Consider the following 17,073-nt stretch of genomic DNA (forward strand, 5'->3'; position numbering starts at 1 on the left):
CAACGGAACTAACTTCAAACGATGACAACAAAAGATGTTGTTCTACCTGACAATGCTAAACCTCGTACGGTTTTTGTATGAAGACCCATCGACTGCTACAGAAGGAAAGTTCGATAATAAGGATGCATGCGATATGTGGCCGTATAGAGATTTCTTGTGCCACAACTACGTTCTTAACGCATTCGACAACACGTTGTATAACGTGTATTATTCGATAGAAACGACAAAATCTCTATGGGAATCACTTGAAAAGAAATACAAAACCGAAAATGCCGAATTGAAGAAATTCATCGTCATACAGTTTTTGGATTTCAAGATGTTGAATTCCAAGCGCAAGACATCTCAAGTCCAAAACATGCAACTGATAATGCATGATATGGACGCCGAAGGAATGAAGTTGAACGAGTCATTCGCAGTTGCTGCGGTAATTGAGAAGCTCCCTCCGTCATGGAAGGATTTCAAGAATTACCTAAAGCATAAGCAAAAGGAGATAGGGCTGCAAGACCTGATCCCGAGGCTACGAATAGAGGAGGATAATCGAAAGTTATCCGATCCAGAGGAACCAAGCGGACTATAGACGATATGTCCAACCTGGTCGAGCCGAACGCTAAAAAGCCGAAACAGTTCAAGAAGAAGGCACAAGCGAAGAAGTTCAAGGGATCCTGCTACAACTGTGGAAAGGCAGGACACCTGTCCAAGGACTGCAGACGCCCGAAGAAGCCAACTAAGGGGCCAAAGGATGCTGCGAACCACGTTGCAACCTCTCTTGAGGACTTGGATCTCACTGCGGTTGTATTTGAAGCCAACTTGGTGGATACCAACCCGAAGCAGTGGTTCATTGATACTGGAGCAACTCGTCATATCTGTTCCGATAAGGCGATGTTCTCCAAGTATACTCCGATAAATGGCAGGAAGCTCTATATGGGTAATTCCACGACGTCGCCAATTGTCGGACTCGGAAAAGTTGTTCTGAAGATGACGTCCGGAAAGGAGCTAACACTCATTGATGTACTCCATGTTCCCGACATCAGTAAGAACCTAGTTTCTGGAGCGGCACTAGTTAAGGCCGGATTTAGGCTAGTGTTCCAGTCAGACAACTTTGTACTTATGAAGAATAATATCTTCGTAGGAAAGGGGTACCTAGAAAAGGGTCTATTCAAAATGGTTGTAATGCATGTACTCCGAAATATTGATGGTAATAAAATAAATGCTTCCAGCTATGTTGTTGAGTGTTTTAATTTGTGGCATGATCGACTCGGACATGTGCATAATAATACTCTTAAACGTCTCGTCAAATTAAATTTATTACCAAACGTCAATGTTGACGGAACACACAAATGTGAAGTGTGCGTGGAAGCAAAAATGACGAAACTACCTTTTCATTCGGTGGAAAGGTCAACGACTCCTCTAGAGTTAATACATAGTGATCTATGCGACTTGAAATTTGTGCAAACTAGAGGAGGTAAAAAGTATTTTATTACTTTTATCGATGACTGCACAAAATTCTGTTATGTCTTTCTTTTAAGAAGTAAAGACGAAGCCCTATAGGCATTTAGAACTTATAAAACAGAAGTTGAAAATCAACTTGACAAACGAATTAAAATAATTCGTAGCGATAGAGGTGGAGAATATGGTGCACCGTTTAATGAATTTTGTTCAGAATCTGGCATTATTCATCAAACAACGGCACCTTACTCACCTCAATCGAATGGTGTTGCCGAACGTAAAAATCGGACACTAAAAGAGATTATGAATGCCTTGTTGATAAATTCAGGCTTACCTCAAAACTTGTGGGGGGAAGCAATATTATCGGCAAATCACATTCTCAACAAAATTCCTCATAAGAAAAGTGATAAAACTCCTTATGAACTATGGAAAGGCCGCGAGCCATCGTACAAATACCTGAAAGTGTGGGAGTGCTTGGCAAAGGTCGAAGTACCTAAACCAAAGCAAGTAAAGATCGGACCTAAAACGTTCGATGCGGTATTTGTCGGATATGCCCATAATAGTAGTGCATATCGTTTCCTAGTTCACAAATCAGACATTCCTGATATTCATGTGGGAACAACCATAGAATCTCGGAATGCAATATTCTTTGAAAACGTATTCCCAAATAAGAAAGGAAATGTTGAAAATGATAACAACGGAAGTTCAAACGAGAATGTCGTTACCGAACTTAGCTGTTATAAAAGAACTATTGACGATCAAAACAAAGAGCCACGTCGTAGCAAACGGGCTAGAGTTGAGAAATCGTTCGGGCCAGATTACATGACTTTCATGTCAGAAATGGAACCAAGAACATTAAGTGAGGCTCTCTCTAGTCCCGATGCTCCAATGTGGAAAGAAGCTGTCAATAGTGAGATTGAGTCTATCATGAATAATCATACTTGGGAATTAGTAGACCTTCCTTCTGGTAATAAACCATTAGGTTGTAAGTGGATACTAAAAAGTAAGTATAAAGCTGATGGATCAATTGACAAGTATAAGGCCGGACTTGTAGCCAAATGATACAAGTAAGAGGAAGGCCTTAATTACTTCGACACCTACTTACCGGTGACAAGAATTATGTCCATACGAGTGCTAATAGCCATTGCAGCACTGTATGACCTTGAAATACATCAAATGGATGTTAAGACTGCGTTCTTAAATGGTGAGTTGGAAGAAGAAATTTATATGGAGCAACCCGAGGGGTTTGTGGTTCCAGGAAATGAGAAAAAGGTGTGTCGACTTGTTAAGTCGTTGTACGGACTTAAGTAAGCACCTAAACAATGGCACGAAAAATTTGACAAAGTAATACTGTCAAACGAATTCAGAATAAATGAATGTGACAAATGCATTTATGTCAAAGACACACCCAAAGGCTATATAATCGTCTGTCTGTACGTAGACGACATGCTAATAATGGGCAGTAATCATGATGTAATCATGACTACAAAGAAAATGTTGACCAAAAATTTCGATATGAAAGATATGGGTCAAGCAGATGTTATATTGGGAATTAAAATTCTCGGGACATCGAGGATAGTTCTAACACAATCCCATTATGTAGAATCAGTATTGAAAAGATTCAATGCGTACGATCTTTCTACTGTAAAAACACCTATGGATCTAAGTCAACACTTAGCGAAAAACCATGGTGAGACCATATCGCAGTTGGAATACTCTCGGATAATAGGCAGTTTGATGTATCTTACAAACTGCACACGTCCGGATATTGCTGTACGGTCAACAAGCTGAGTCGTTTCACGAGTAATCCAAACGACGCCCATTGGAAGGCATTGATGCGAGTTCTTAGATATTTGAAATATACTATGAACTATGGATTACATTATGGAAAATATCCCGTTGTGTTGGAGGGATATTGTGATGCTAATTGGATATCGATACAAAGACTCCAAATCCACTAGTGGATATGTATTCACGATCGGTGGGGGAGCAGTATCTTGGAAATCCACTAAGCAGACGTGCATTGCTCGGTCAACTATGGAATCCGAGTTTATAGCACTAGACAAAGCAGGTGAGGAAGTTGAATGGCTGCGGAATTTCTTGGAAAATATTCCGAGCTGGACGAAACCTGTGCCTGCCGTCTTGATCCATTGTGATAGTCAATCGGCGATTGGAAGGGCACAAAGTAGTATGTATAATGGGAAGTCAAGACATATACGTCGTAGACATAATACCATTAGGCAGTTGATCTCGAATGGAGTGATTGCAATCGACTATGTTAAGTCCAAAGATAATTTGGCAGATCTTCTTACAAAAGGGTTAAGTCGAGATCAAGTATACTACTCATCAAGAGGAATGGGATTAAAAATCTACAACTGAAAACGACTGAAGTGGAAACCCAACCTTGTTGATTGGAGATCCCAAGATCTTGGTTCAATGGGACAACAAAGTTTTAGAAGTTGTGGTTCAGCACAGGAGATAGTTTATCTCTATCCCAATCCTAGGATGAATTTGTGCTGTCCTACCTCATGTAGTGAGGTTAAGCTTATGCTTTTAGTGACTTCTATACCTTATAAGGTGGAGTATGGTAGGATACTCTTGATAGAAGTGTCACCTATGTGAGTGTGAAGACAGACCGCTTCAATGAAACACTCATGAATCCAAGATGGTGTCCATGGCCAAAACGGAACCAACCATGAGAACCTAAAGTAGGTGAGATAGGTCTCTGTGTGGGTGTTATTGTCTTAGTATACACAAACAGCTGAGCAGTTCAAGACATCACGTTCACTGTGCAGCCTAGTATACTCGATAGCATTCCACTACGGAAGGTTCAAAGCCACAAGCTACCTCTCCCGATGCAGTGACTTATCGATTGGACTCTTATAAAGTGTCAGCATGCATACACGCATTACATTAATTTCCATTCATGTGGAGGATTGTTGGATATTGGGGCCTAAATGGACCAATGCGATTTTGAGGAGGAAAAATCGGAAGCCATCAATTGTTGAAAGTCGTAATTGACTTCAAAATTGACGTTCGCGTAGATAAATTTAGACTATTAATTTGCTCAAAATCGATTAAGGGTGAATGAGAAATTAATGTTCAAAGTCGGCCCAAAATAACGTTGGTTATTCATTAAGGAAATGCAAGGGAGAATAGTCCCACATCGGAAATTTCCGATGTGCATTCCTTACTTATTAATGATGTTGAGTTATTGGGTTAACTAGAAAAGTACGGTACTCTCGCTCGGGCGGCGGTGCTGCACTGTGGCCCACGTCTTGCGTGCGCTTTTAAGCGCACTTTGCGCCGCGCTTGCCGTCGCGAGGAGCTTGCCGTCGCGAGGGCATTGAGGAGCTTAAATTTATGCTCGGTGACATGCGATGCCTACATGGCACTTCGGGTGACGTGTCGGGCTAGTACGACATGGCGGTGCCTATGGCATCCTCGTGGGCAAGGGAGATGGTGGACGGTTGGTTGGGCGAACGGATGGCGGTAGTTGATCAACGTTGATCAAAGAAGTATGGTGGATCGCTTGTGATGCGATCTAGAGCGTTGGATCACAATGAGTCACGATCTGACGGCTTGGGATGAGACATGATCTGAAGCATCGGATCAATGGATCCAGATCCGATGGCTGATAGATCTGAGGGTCACAACTCTTAGATCTGATGGATGAGATTAAAGGGGCTATGTGAAGGGTTATAACTCTTCAGTCCGGACGGCCCAGATTAATCCACCCAAAGGTCACACCCTTCCCTAAAGCCTCTTCTATAAATAGAACCCTCCAGTTGGAATCAAATCACTCAACTTAATCTTCTCTTCCTCAAGTATTCACTCACTCATCTTGTGCATTCAAGAGTCCAAGAAGCCTCTGAGAAGGTTATTTGGTCCGGAAGTCGAGTGCTACGATTCCGAGACGATTGTCGTCGTTGTATCTTGGGAGCGAATTGCAACAATCCGTTAAGCAAGTGGCGGGCAATATCGTTCTGGAGATAGTGTGAACACTAGCCTCGACGATCGGTTTGCATACTCACGGAATTTCGGAAACAGCGATCGTAAGCGATAGTCGTACAAGCCGATATGGCTACCAACGACGTTCCAACCGCCATTCGGCCATGTTAGGCGGTCGTTCGACATCCATTCCGCGGAGAAAAGCGGAGAAATTCACGAGCCGACTTCAAAAGATGGCGTGAAGATCTTTCTGCTAACAACGCTAAACCTTATGCGATTTTGCGTGAAGACCCGCCGATCGCTACGGACGGTAGCGCTGCGATCGTGGGCCGGAGATTTTACGTATGAACTACATTCTCAGCTTGGACAACACGTTGTATAACGTGTATTGTTCATTGGAGCAGTGAAATCTTTGTGGAATCGCTTGAGAAGAAATACAAGACCGAAAATGCTGGATGAAGAAATTCATCGTTGGCCGGTTTATGGATTTCAAGATGGTGGACTCAAAGAGCGTCTCATCTCAAGTCCAAGATATGCAATGTCTTGCATGATCCGGGCCAGAAGGAATGGTGAGCAGGTCATTCGCGATTCTTGATGATTGAGAAGCTCCTCCGTCATGGAAGGATTTCAAGAATTACCTAAAGCATAAGCAAAAGGAGATAGGGCTGCAAGACCGATCCCGAGGCTACGAATAGAGGAGGATAATTGAAAGTTATCCGACTGCAGAGGAACCAAGCGGACTATAGACGATATGTCCAACCTGGTCGAGCCGAACGCTAAAAAGGCGAAATAGTTCAAGAAGAAGGCACAAGCGAAGAAGTTCAAGGGATCCTGCTACAACTGTGGAAAGGCAGGACACCTGTCCAAGGACTGCAGACGCCCGAAGAAGTCAACCAAGGGGCCAAAGGATGCTGCGAACCACGTCGCAACCTCTCTTGAGGACTTGGATCTCACTGCGGTTGTATTTGAAGCCAACTTGGTGGATACCAACCCGAAGCAGTGGTTCATTGATACTGGAGCAACTCGTCATATCTATTCCGATAAGGCGATGTTCTCCAAGTATACTCCGATAAATGGCAGGAAGCTCTATATGGGTAATTCCACGACGTCGCCAATTGTCGGACTCGGGAAAGTTGTTCTGAAGATGACGTCCGGAAAGGAGCTAACACTCATTGATGTACTCCATGTTCCCGACATCAGTAAGAACCTAGTTTCTGGAGCGGCACTAGTTAAGGCCGGATTTAGGCTAGTGTTCCAGTCAGACAACTTTGTACTTATGAAGAATAATATCTTCGTAGGAAAGGGGTACCTAGAAAAGGGTCTATTCAAAATGGTTGTAATGCCTGTACTCCGAAATATTGATGGTAATAAAATAAATGCTTCCAGCTATGTTGTTGAGTGTTTTAATTTGTGGCATGATCGACTCGGACATGTGCATAATAATACTCTTAAACGTCTCGTCAAATTAAATTTATTACCAAACGTCAATGTTGACGGAACACACAAATGTGAAGTGTGCGTGGAAGCAAAAATGACGAAACTACCTTTTCATTCGGTGGAAAGGTCAACGACTCCTCTAGAGTTAATACATAGTGATCTATGCGACTTGAAATTTGTGCAAACTAGAGGAGGTAAAAAGTATTTTATTATTTTTATCGATGACTGCACAAAATTCTGTTATGTCTTTCTTTTAAGAAGTAAAGACGAAGCCCTATAGGCATTTAGAACTTATAAAACAGAAGTTGAAAATCAACTTGACAAACGAATTAAAATAATTCGTAGCGATAGAGGTGGAGAATATGGTGCACCGTTTAATGAATTTTGTTCAGAATCTGGCATTATTCATCAAACAACGGCACCTTACTCACCTCAATCGAATGGTGTTGCCGAACGTAAAAATCGGACACTAAAAGAGATTATGAATGCCTTGTTGATAAATTCAGGCTTACCTCAAAACTTGTGGGGGGAAGCAATATTATCGGCAAATCACATTCTCAACAAAATTCCTCATAAGAAAAGTGATAAAACTCCTTATGAACTATGGAAAGGCCGCGAGCCATCGTACAAATACCTGAAAGTGTGGGGGTGCTTGGCAAAGGTCGAAGTACCTAAACCAAAGCAAGTAAAGATCGGACCTAAAACGTTCGATGCGGTATTTATCGGATATGCCCATAATAGTAGTGCATATCGTTTCCTAGTTCACAAATCAGACATTCCTGATATTCATGTGGGAACAACCATAGAATCTCGGAATGCAATATTCTTTGAAAACGTATTCCCAAATAAGAAGGGAAATGTTGAAAATGATAACAACGGAAGTTCAAACGAGAATGTCGTTACCGAACTTAGCTGTTATAAAAGAACTATTGACGATCAAAACAAAGAGCCACGTCGTAGCAAACGGGCTAGAGTTGAGAAATCGTTCGGGCCAGATTACATGACTTTCATGTCAGAAATGGAACCAAGAACATTAAGTGAGGCTCTCTCTAGTCCCGATGCTCTAATGTGGAAAGAAGCTGTCAATAGTGAGATTGAGTCTATCATGAATAATCATACTTGGGAATTAGTAGACCTTCCTTCTGGTAATAAACCATTAGGTTGTAAGTGGATACTAAAACGCAAGTATAAAGCTGATGGATCAATTGACAAGTATAAGGCCAGACTTGTAGCCAAATGATACAAGCAAGAGGAAGGCCTTAATTACTTCGACACCTACTCACCGGTGACAAGGATTACGTCCATACGAGTGCTAATAGCCATTGCAGCACTGTATGACCTTGAAATACATCAAATGGATGTTAAGACTGCGTTCTTAAATGGTGAGTTGGAAGAAGAAATTTATATGGAGCAACCCGAAGGGTTCATAGCTCCAAGAAATGATAAAAAGGTGTGTCGACTTGTTAAGTCATTATACGGACTTAAGCAAGCGCTTAAACAATGGCACGAAAAATTTGACAAAGTAATGCTGTCAAACGAATTCAGAATAAATGAATGTGACAAATGCATTTATGTCAAAGACACACCCAAAGGCTATATATGTCTATACGTAGACGACATGCTAATAATGGGCGATAATCATGATGTAATCATGACTACAAAGAAAATGTTGACCAAAAATTTCGATATGAAAGATATGGGTCAAGCAGATGTTATATTGGGAATTAAAATTCTCAGGACATCAGAGGGGATAGTTCTAACACAATCCCATTATGTAGAATCAGTATTGAAAAGATTCAATGCGTACAATCTTTCTACTGTAAAAACACCTATGGATCTAAGCCAACACTTAGCGAAAAACCATGGTGAGACCATATCGCAGTTGGAATACTCTCGGATAATAGGCGGTTTGATGTATCTTACAAACCGCACACGTCCGGATATTGCCTGTATGGTCAACAAGTTGAGTCGTTTCACCAGTAATCCAAACGACGCCCATTGGAAGGCATTGATCGAGTTCTTAGATATTTGAAATATACTATGAACTATGGATTACATTATGGAAAATATCCCGCCGTGTTGGAGGGATATTGTGATGCTAATTGGATATCGATACCAAAGACTCCAAATCCACTAGTGGATATGCATTCACGATCGGTGGGGGAGCAGTATCTTGGAAATCCACTAAGCAGACGTGCATTGCTCGGTCAACTATGGAATCCGAGTTTATAGCACTAGACAAAGCAGCTGAGGAAGCTGAATGGCTGCGGAACTTCTTGGAAGATATTCCGAGCTGGGAAAAACCTGTACCTGCCGTACTGATCCACTGTGATAGTCAATCGGCGATTGGAAGAGCACAGAGTAGTATGTATAATGGGAAGTCAAGACATATACGTCGTAGACATAATACCATTAGGCAGTTGATCTCGAATGGAGTGATTGCAATCGACTATGTTAAGTCCAAAGATAATTTGGCAGATCCTCTTACGAAAGGGTTGAGTCGAGATCAAGTATATTGCTCATCAAGAGGAATGGGATTAAAAATCTACAACTAAAACGATGAAGTGGAAACCCAACCTTGTTGACTGGAGATCCCAAGATCTTGGTTCAATGGGACAACAAAGTTTCAGAAGTTGTGGTTCAGCACAGGAGATAGTTTATCTCTATCCCAATCCTAGGATGAATTTGTGTTGTCCTACCTCATGTAGTGAGGTTAAGCTTATGCTTTTAGTGACTTCTATACCTTATAAGGTGGAGTATGGTAGGATACTCTTGATAGAAGTGTCACCTATGTGAGTGTGAAGACAGGCCGCTTCAATGAAACACTCATGAATCCAAGATGGTGTCCATGGCCAAAACGGAACCAACCATGAGAACCTAAAGTAGGTGAGATAGGTCTCTGTGTGGGTGTTATTGTCTTAGTATACACAAACAGCTGAGCAGTTCAAGACATCACGTTCACTGCGCAGCCTAGTATACTCGATAGCATTCCACTACGGAAGGTTCAAAGCCACAAGCTACCTCTCCCGATGCAGTGACTTATCGATTGGACTCTTGTAAAGTGTCAGCATGCATACACGCATTACATTAATTTCCATTCATGTGGGGGATTGTTGGATATTGGGGCCTAAATGGACCAATGCGATTTTGAGGAGGAAAAATCGGAAGCCATCAATTGTTGAAAGTCGTAATTGACTTCAAAATTGAAATCTACGTTTCGCGTAGATAGATTTAAACTATTAATTTGCTCAAAACCGATTAAGGGTGAATGAGAAATTAATGTTCAAAGTCGGCCCAAAATAACGTTGGTTATTCATTAAGGAAATGCAAGGGAGAATAGTCCCACATCGGAAATTTCCGATGTGCATTCCTTACTTATTAATGATGTTGAGTTATTGGAGTTAACTCAGAAAAGTACCAGGTACTCTCTGCTCAGGGGCGAGTGGTGCTCGACCGCCACGTGCGCACGTGCGCAATGGGCGCTTTTTAGGCGCACTTTGCACTTCGCACTTCGCACCGTCGCGAGGAGCTTCGCACCGTCGCGAGGAGCATTGAGGAGCTTAAATTTATGCTCCAGGTGACATTGCAGTGCCTACATGGCACTCGGGTGACGTGTCAGGCTAGTACCTGACATGGCAGTGCCTATGTGGCATCCTCGTGGGCAAAGGGAGATGATTGGACAGTGGCAAACGGATGGCAGCCGTTGATCAACGTTGATCAAAGAAGTATGGTGGATCGCTTGTGATGCGATCTAGAGCGTTGGATCACAATGAGTCACGATCTGACGGCTTGGGATGAGACATGATCTGAAGCATCGGATCAATGGATCCAGATCCGATGGCTGATAGATCTGAGGGTCACAACTCTTAGATCTGATGGATGAGATTAAAGGGGCTATGTGAAGGGTTATAACTCTTCAGTCCGGACGGCCCAGATTAATCCACCCAAAGGTCACACCCCTCCCTAAAGCCTCTTCCTTCTGTATAAATAGAACCCTCCAGATTGGAATCAAATCACTCAACTCAATCTTCTCTTCCTCAAGTATTCACTCACTCATCTTGTGCATTCAAGAGTCCAAGAAGCCTACGAGAAGGTTCGCTGGTCTCGGAAGTCGGAGTGCTACGATTCCGAGACGATTGTCGTCGTTGTATCTTGGGAACGAATTGCAACAATCCGTTAAGCACCGTAGCGGAGCAATATCGTTTACGGAGATAGTGTCGAACACTAGCCTCGACGATCGGTTGCATACTCCGGAATTTCTGGAAACAACGATCGTAAGCGATAGTCCGTACAAACCGATATGGCTACCAACGACGTTCAACGCCATTCCGGCCATGTTAAGCGGTCGTTCCGACATCCATTCCATACGGAGAAAAGCCGGAGAAATTCCGGAGCCGACTTCAAAAGATGGCGCAGAAGATGTTGTTCTACTTAACAACGCTAAACCTTGTACGGTTTTTGCGTGAAGACCCGCCATCGCTACGGACGGTAGCAAAGTCGCTTGCGATACGTGGACGCGGAGATTTTACGTGTCGCAACTACATTCTCAACGCCTTGGACAACACGTTGTATAACGTGTATTGTTCGTGGAGGCAATGAAATCTTTGTGGGAATCGCTTGAGAAGAAATACAAGACCGAAAATGCCGGATTGAAGTCATCATCGGTCGGTTTTTGGATTTCAAGATGGTGGACTCAAAGAGCGTCTCATCTCAAGTCAAGATATGCAATGTATTGCATGATCCGGGCCAAGGAATGAAGTTGAACGAGTCATTCGCAGTTGCTGCGGTAATTGAGAAGCTCCTCCGTCATGGAAGGATTTCAAGAATTACCTAAAGCACAAGCAAAAGGAGATAGGGCTGCAAGACCTGATCCTGAGGCTACGAATAGAGGAGGATAATCGAAAGTTATCCGACTGCAGAGGAACCAAGCGGACTATAGACGATATGTCCAACCTGGTCGAGCCGAACGCTAAAAAGCCGAAATAGTTCAAGAAGAAGGCACAAGCGAAGAAGTTCAAGGGATCCTGCTACAACTGTGGAAAGGCAGGACACCTGTCCAAGAACTGCAGACGCCCGAAGAAGCCAACCAAGGGGCCAAAGGATGCTGCGAACCACGTCGCAACCTCTCTTGAGGACTTGGATCTCACTGCGGTTGTATTTGAAGCCAACTTGGTGGATACCAACCCGAAGCAGTGGTTCATTGATACTGGAGCAACTCGTCATATCTGTTCCGATAAGGCGATGTTCTCCAAGTATACTCCGATAAATGGCAGGAAGCTCTATATGGGTAATTCCACAACGTCGCCAATTGTTGGACTCGGAAAGGTTGTTCTGAAGATGACGTCTGGAAAGGAGCTAACACTCATTGATGTACTCCATGTTCCCGACATCAGTAAGAACCTAGTTTCTGGAGCGGCATTGGTCAAGGCCGGATTTAGGCTAGTGTTCCAGTCAGACAACTTTGTACTTACGAAGAATGGTGTCTTCGTAGGAAAGGGGTACCTAGAAAATGGTCTATTCAAAATGGTTGTAATGCCTGTACTCCGAAATTTTGATGGTAATAAAATAAATGCTTCCAGCTATGTTGTTGAGTGTTTTAATTTATGGCATGATCGACTCGGACATGTGCATAATAATACTCTAAAACGTCTCGTCAAATTAAATTTATTACCAAACGTCAATGTTGACGGAACACACAAATGTGAAGTGTGCGTGGAAGCGAAAATGACGAAACTACCTTTTCATTCGGTGGAAAGGACAACGACTCCTCTAGAGTTAATACATAGTGATCTATGCGACTTGAAATTTGTGCAAACTAGAGGAGGTAAAAAGTATTTTATTACTTTTATCGATGACTGCACAAAATTCTGTTATGTCTTTCTTTTAAGAAGTAAAGACGAAGCCCTATAGGCATTTAGAACTTATAAAACAGAAGTTGAAAATCAACTTGACAAACGAATTAAAATAATTCGTAGCGATAGAGGTGGAGAATATGGTGCACCGTTTAATGAATTTTGTTCAGAATCTGGCATTATTCATCAAACAACGGCACCTTACTCACCTCAATCGAATGATGTTGCTGAACGTAAAAATCGGACACTAAAAGAGATTATGAATGCCTTTTTGATAAATTCAGGCTTACCTCAAAAATTGTGGGGGGAAGAAATATTATCGGCAAATCACATTCTCAACAAAATCCCTCATAAGAAAAGTGATAAAACTCCATACGAATTATGGAAAGGTTGCAAGCCATCGTACAAATACCTGAAAGTGTGGGGGTGCTTGGCAAAAGTCGAAGTACCTAAACCAAAGCAAGTAAAGATCGGACCTAAAACGTTCGATGCAGTATTTGTCGGATATGCCCATAATAGTAGTGCATATCGTTTCTTAGTTCATAAATCAGACATTCCTGATATTCATGTAGGAACAACCATAGAATCTCGGAATGCGATATTTTTTGAAAACGAATTCCCAAATAAGAAGGAAAACGTTGAAAATGATAACAACGGAAGTTCAAACGAAAATGACGTTACCAAACTTAGCTGTTATAAAAGGACTATTGACGATCAAAGCGAAGGGTCACGTCGTAGCAAACGGGCTAGAGTTGAGAAATCGTTCGGGCCGGATTACATGACTTTCATGTCAGAAATGGAACCAAGAACATTAAGTGAGGCTCTCTCTAGTCCCGATGCTCCAATGTGGAAAGAAGCTGTCAATAGTGAGATTGAGTCTATCATGAATAATCATACTTGGGAATTAGTAGACCTTCCTTCTGGTAATAAACCATTAGGTTGTAAGTGGATACTAAAACGCAAGTATAAAGCTGATGGATCAATTGACAAGTATAAGGCCAGACTTGTAGCCAAATGATACAAGCAAGAGGAAGGCCTTAATTACTTCGACACCTACTCACCGGTGACAAGGATTACGTCCATACGAGTGCTAATAGCCATTGCAGCACTGTATGACCTTGAAATACATCAAATGGATGTTAAGACTGCGTTCTTAAATGGTGAGTTGGAAGAAGAAATTTATATGGAGCAACCCGAAGGGTTCATAGCTCCAAGAAATGATAAAAAGGTGTGTCGACTTGTTAAGTCGTTATACGGACTTAAGCAAGCGCTTAAACAATGGCACAAAAAATTTGACAAAGTAATGCTGTCAAACGAATTCAGAATAAATGAATGTGACAAATGCATTTATGTCAAAGACACACCCAAAGGCTATATAATCGTCTGTCTGTACGTAGACGACATGCTAATAATGGGCAGTAATCATGATGTAATCATGACTACAAAGAAAATGTCGACCAAGAATTTCGATATGAAAAACATGGGTCTAGAAGATATTATATTGGGAATTAAAATTCTCAGGACATCCGATGGGATAGTTTTGACACAATCCCATTATGTAGAGTCAGTATTGAAAAGGTTCAATACGAACGATCTCTCTACAGTGAAAATATTTATGGATCTAAGTCAACACTTAGCGAAAAACCATGGTGAGCCCATATCACAATTGGAATATTCTCGGATAATAGACAACTTGATGTATCTCACAAACTGCACACGTCCGGATATTGCCTGTACGGTCAATAAGCTAAGTCATTTTACAAGTAATCCAAACGACACCCATTGGAAAGCATTGATGCGAGTTCTTAGATATTTGAAATATACTATGAACTATGGATTATATTACAGAAAGTATCCCGCTGTCTTAGAGGGATATTGTGATGCTAATTGGATATCAGATACAAAAGATTCCAAATCCACTAGTGGGTATGTATTCACAATCGGTGGAGGAGCGGTATTTTGGAAATCCACAAAGCAGACATGCATAGCTCGGTCAATTATGGAATCCGAGTTTATAACATTAGACAAAGCAACTGAAGAAGCTAAATGACTGCGAAATATTTTGGAAGATATTCCGAGTTGAACGAAACCTGTGTCCGTCGTACTTATACACTGTGATAGTCAATCGGCGATTGGAAGGGCACAGAATAGTATGTATAATGGTAAGTCTCGACATATATGTCGTAGACATAAGATCATTAGGCAGTTGATCTCGAACGGAGTGATTGCAATCAACTATGTCAAGTCCAAAGATAATTTGGCAGATCCTCTTACGAAAGGGTTGAGTCGAGATCAAGTATATTGCTCATCAAGAGGAATGGGATTAAAATCTACAACTGAAAACGATGAAGTGGAAAACCCAACCTTGTTGGGAGATCCCAAGATCTTGGTTCAATGGGACAACAAAGTTTCGAAGTTGTGGTTCAGCACAGGAGATAGTTTATCTCTATCCAATCCTAGGATGAATTTGTGTTGTCCTACCTCATGTAGTGAGGTTAAGCTTATCTTTTAGTGACTTCTATACCTTATAAGGTGGAGTGGTAGGATACTCTTGATAGAAGTGTCACCTATGTGAGTGTGAAGACAGGCCGCTTCAATGAAACACTCATGAATCCAAGATGGTGTCCATGGCCAAACGGAACCAACCATGAGAACCTAAAGTAGGTGAGATAGGTCTCTGTGTGGGTGTTATTGTCTTAGTATACACAAACAGTTGAGCAGTTCAAGACATCACGTTCACTGCGCAGCCTAGTATACTCGATAGCATTCCACTACGGAAGGTTCAAAGCCACAAGCTACCTCTCCCGATGCAGTGACTTATCGATTGGACTCTTGTAAAGTGTCAGCATGCATACACGCATTACATTAATTTCCATTCATGTGGGGGATTGTTGGATATTGGGGCCTAAATGGACCAATGCGATTTTGAGGAGGAAAAATCGGAAGCCATCAATTGTTGAAAGTCGTAATTGACTTCAAAATTGAAATCTACGTTTCGCGTAGATAGATTTAGACTATTAATTTGCTCAAAACCGATTAAGGGTGAATGAGAAATTAATGTTCAAAGTCGGCCCAAAATAACGTTGGTTATTCATTAAGGAAATGCAAGGGAGAATAGTCCCACATCGGAAATTTCCGATGTGCATTCCTTACTTATTAATGATGTTGAGTTATTGGAGTTAACTCAGAAAAGTACCAGGTACTCTCTGCTCAGGGGCGAGCAGGTGCTCGCACCTGTGAGCCCGCCTACCGCCACGTGCGCACGTGCGCAATGGGCGCTTTTTAGGCGCACTTTGCACTTCGCACTTCGCACCGTCGCGAGGAGCTTCGCACCGTCGCGAGGAGCATTGAGGAGCTTAAATTTATGCTCCAGGTGACATTGCAGTGCCTACATGGCACTCGGGTGACGTGTCAGGCTAGTACCTGACATGGCAGTGCCTATGTGGCATCCTCGTGGGCAAAGGGAGATGACTGGACAGTTGGTTGGGCGAACGGATGGCAGCCGTTGATCAACGTTGATCAAAGAAGTATGGTGGATCGCTTGTGATGCGATCTAGAGCGTTGGATCACAATGAGTCACGATCTGACGGCTTGGGATGAGACATGATCTGAAGCATCGGATCAATGGATCCAGATCCGATGGCTGATAGATCTGAGGGTCACAACTCTTAGATCTGATGGATGAGATTAAAGGGGCTATGTGAAGGGTTATAACTCTTCAGTCCGGACGGCCCAGATTAATCCACCCAAAGGTCACACCCCTCCCTAAAGCCTCTTCCTTCTGTATAAATAGAACCCTCCAGATTGGAATCAAATCACTCAACTTAATCTTCTCTTCCTCAAGTATTCACTCACTCATCTTGTGCATTCAAGAGTCCAAGAAGCCTACGAGAAGGTTCGCTGGTCTCGGAAGTCGGAGTGCTACGATTCCGAGACGATTGTCGTCGTTGTATCTTGGGAACGAATTGCAACAATCCGTTAAGCACCGTAGCGGAGCAATATCGTTTACGGAGATAGTGTCGAACACTAGCCTCGACGATCAGTTTGCATACTCTGGAATTTACCGGAAACAACAGTCGTAAACGATAGTCCGTACAAACTGATATGGCTACCAACGACGTTCCAACCGCCATTCCGACCGCTGTTCCGACGGTCGTTCCGACATCCATTCCGCACGGAGAAAAGCCGGAGAAATTCACCGGAGCCGACTTCAAAAGATGGCAGCAGAAGATGCTGTTCTACTTAACAACGCTAAACCTTGTACGGTTTTTGCGTGAAGACCCGCCAGTCGCTACGGACGGTAGCAAGGCTGCTTGCGATACGTGGACGCACGGAGATTTTCTGTGTCGCAACTACATTCTCAACGCCTTGGACAACACGTTGTATA

The 17,073-nt window shown here is 42.5% G+C and overlaps 1 protein-coding gene across 1 annotated transcript in view; it reads right to left on the minus strand.

Annotated features, from left to right (window-relative positions):
* Positions 1-13,935: 13,935 nt before the first annotated feature.
* The window catches only part of LOC122019096 (ubiquitin carboxyl-terminal hydrolase 5-like), a 5,704-nt gene continuing 2,566 nt past the window's right edge, over positions 13,936-17,073 (minus strand). The window contains exon 4 of the mRNA XM_042576606.1: positions 13,936-13,992. Coding sequence (XP_042432540.1) covers positions 13,936-13,992 — 57 coding nt within the window. The remainder of the gene's footprint in view (positions 13,993-17,073) is intronic.

This window comes from Zingiber officinale, chromosome 9A (genome assembly GCF_018446385.1).
Source record: "Zingiber officinale cultivar Zhangliang chromosome 9A, Zo_v1.1, whole genome shotgun sequence".
NCBI classification, from domain to species: domain Eukaryota; kingdom Viridiplantae; phylum Streptophyta; class Magnoliopsida; order Zingiberales; family Zingiberaceae; genus Zingiber; species Zingiber officinale.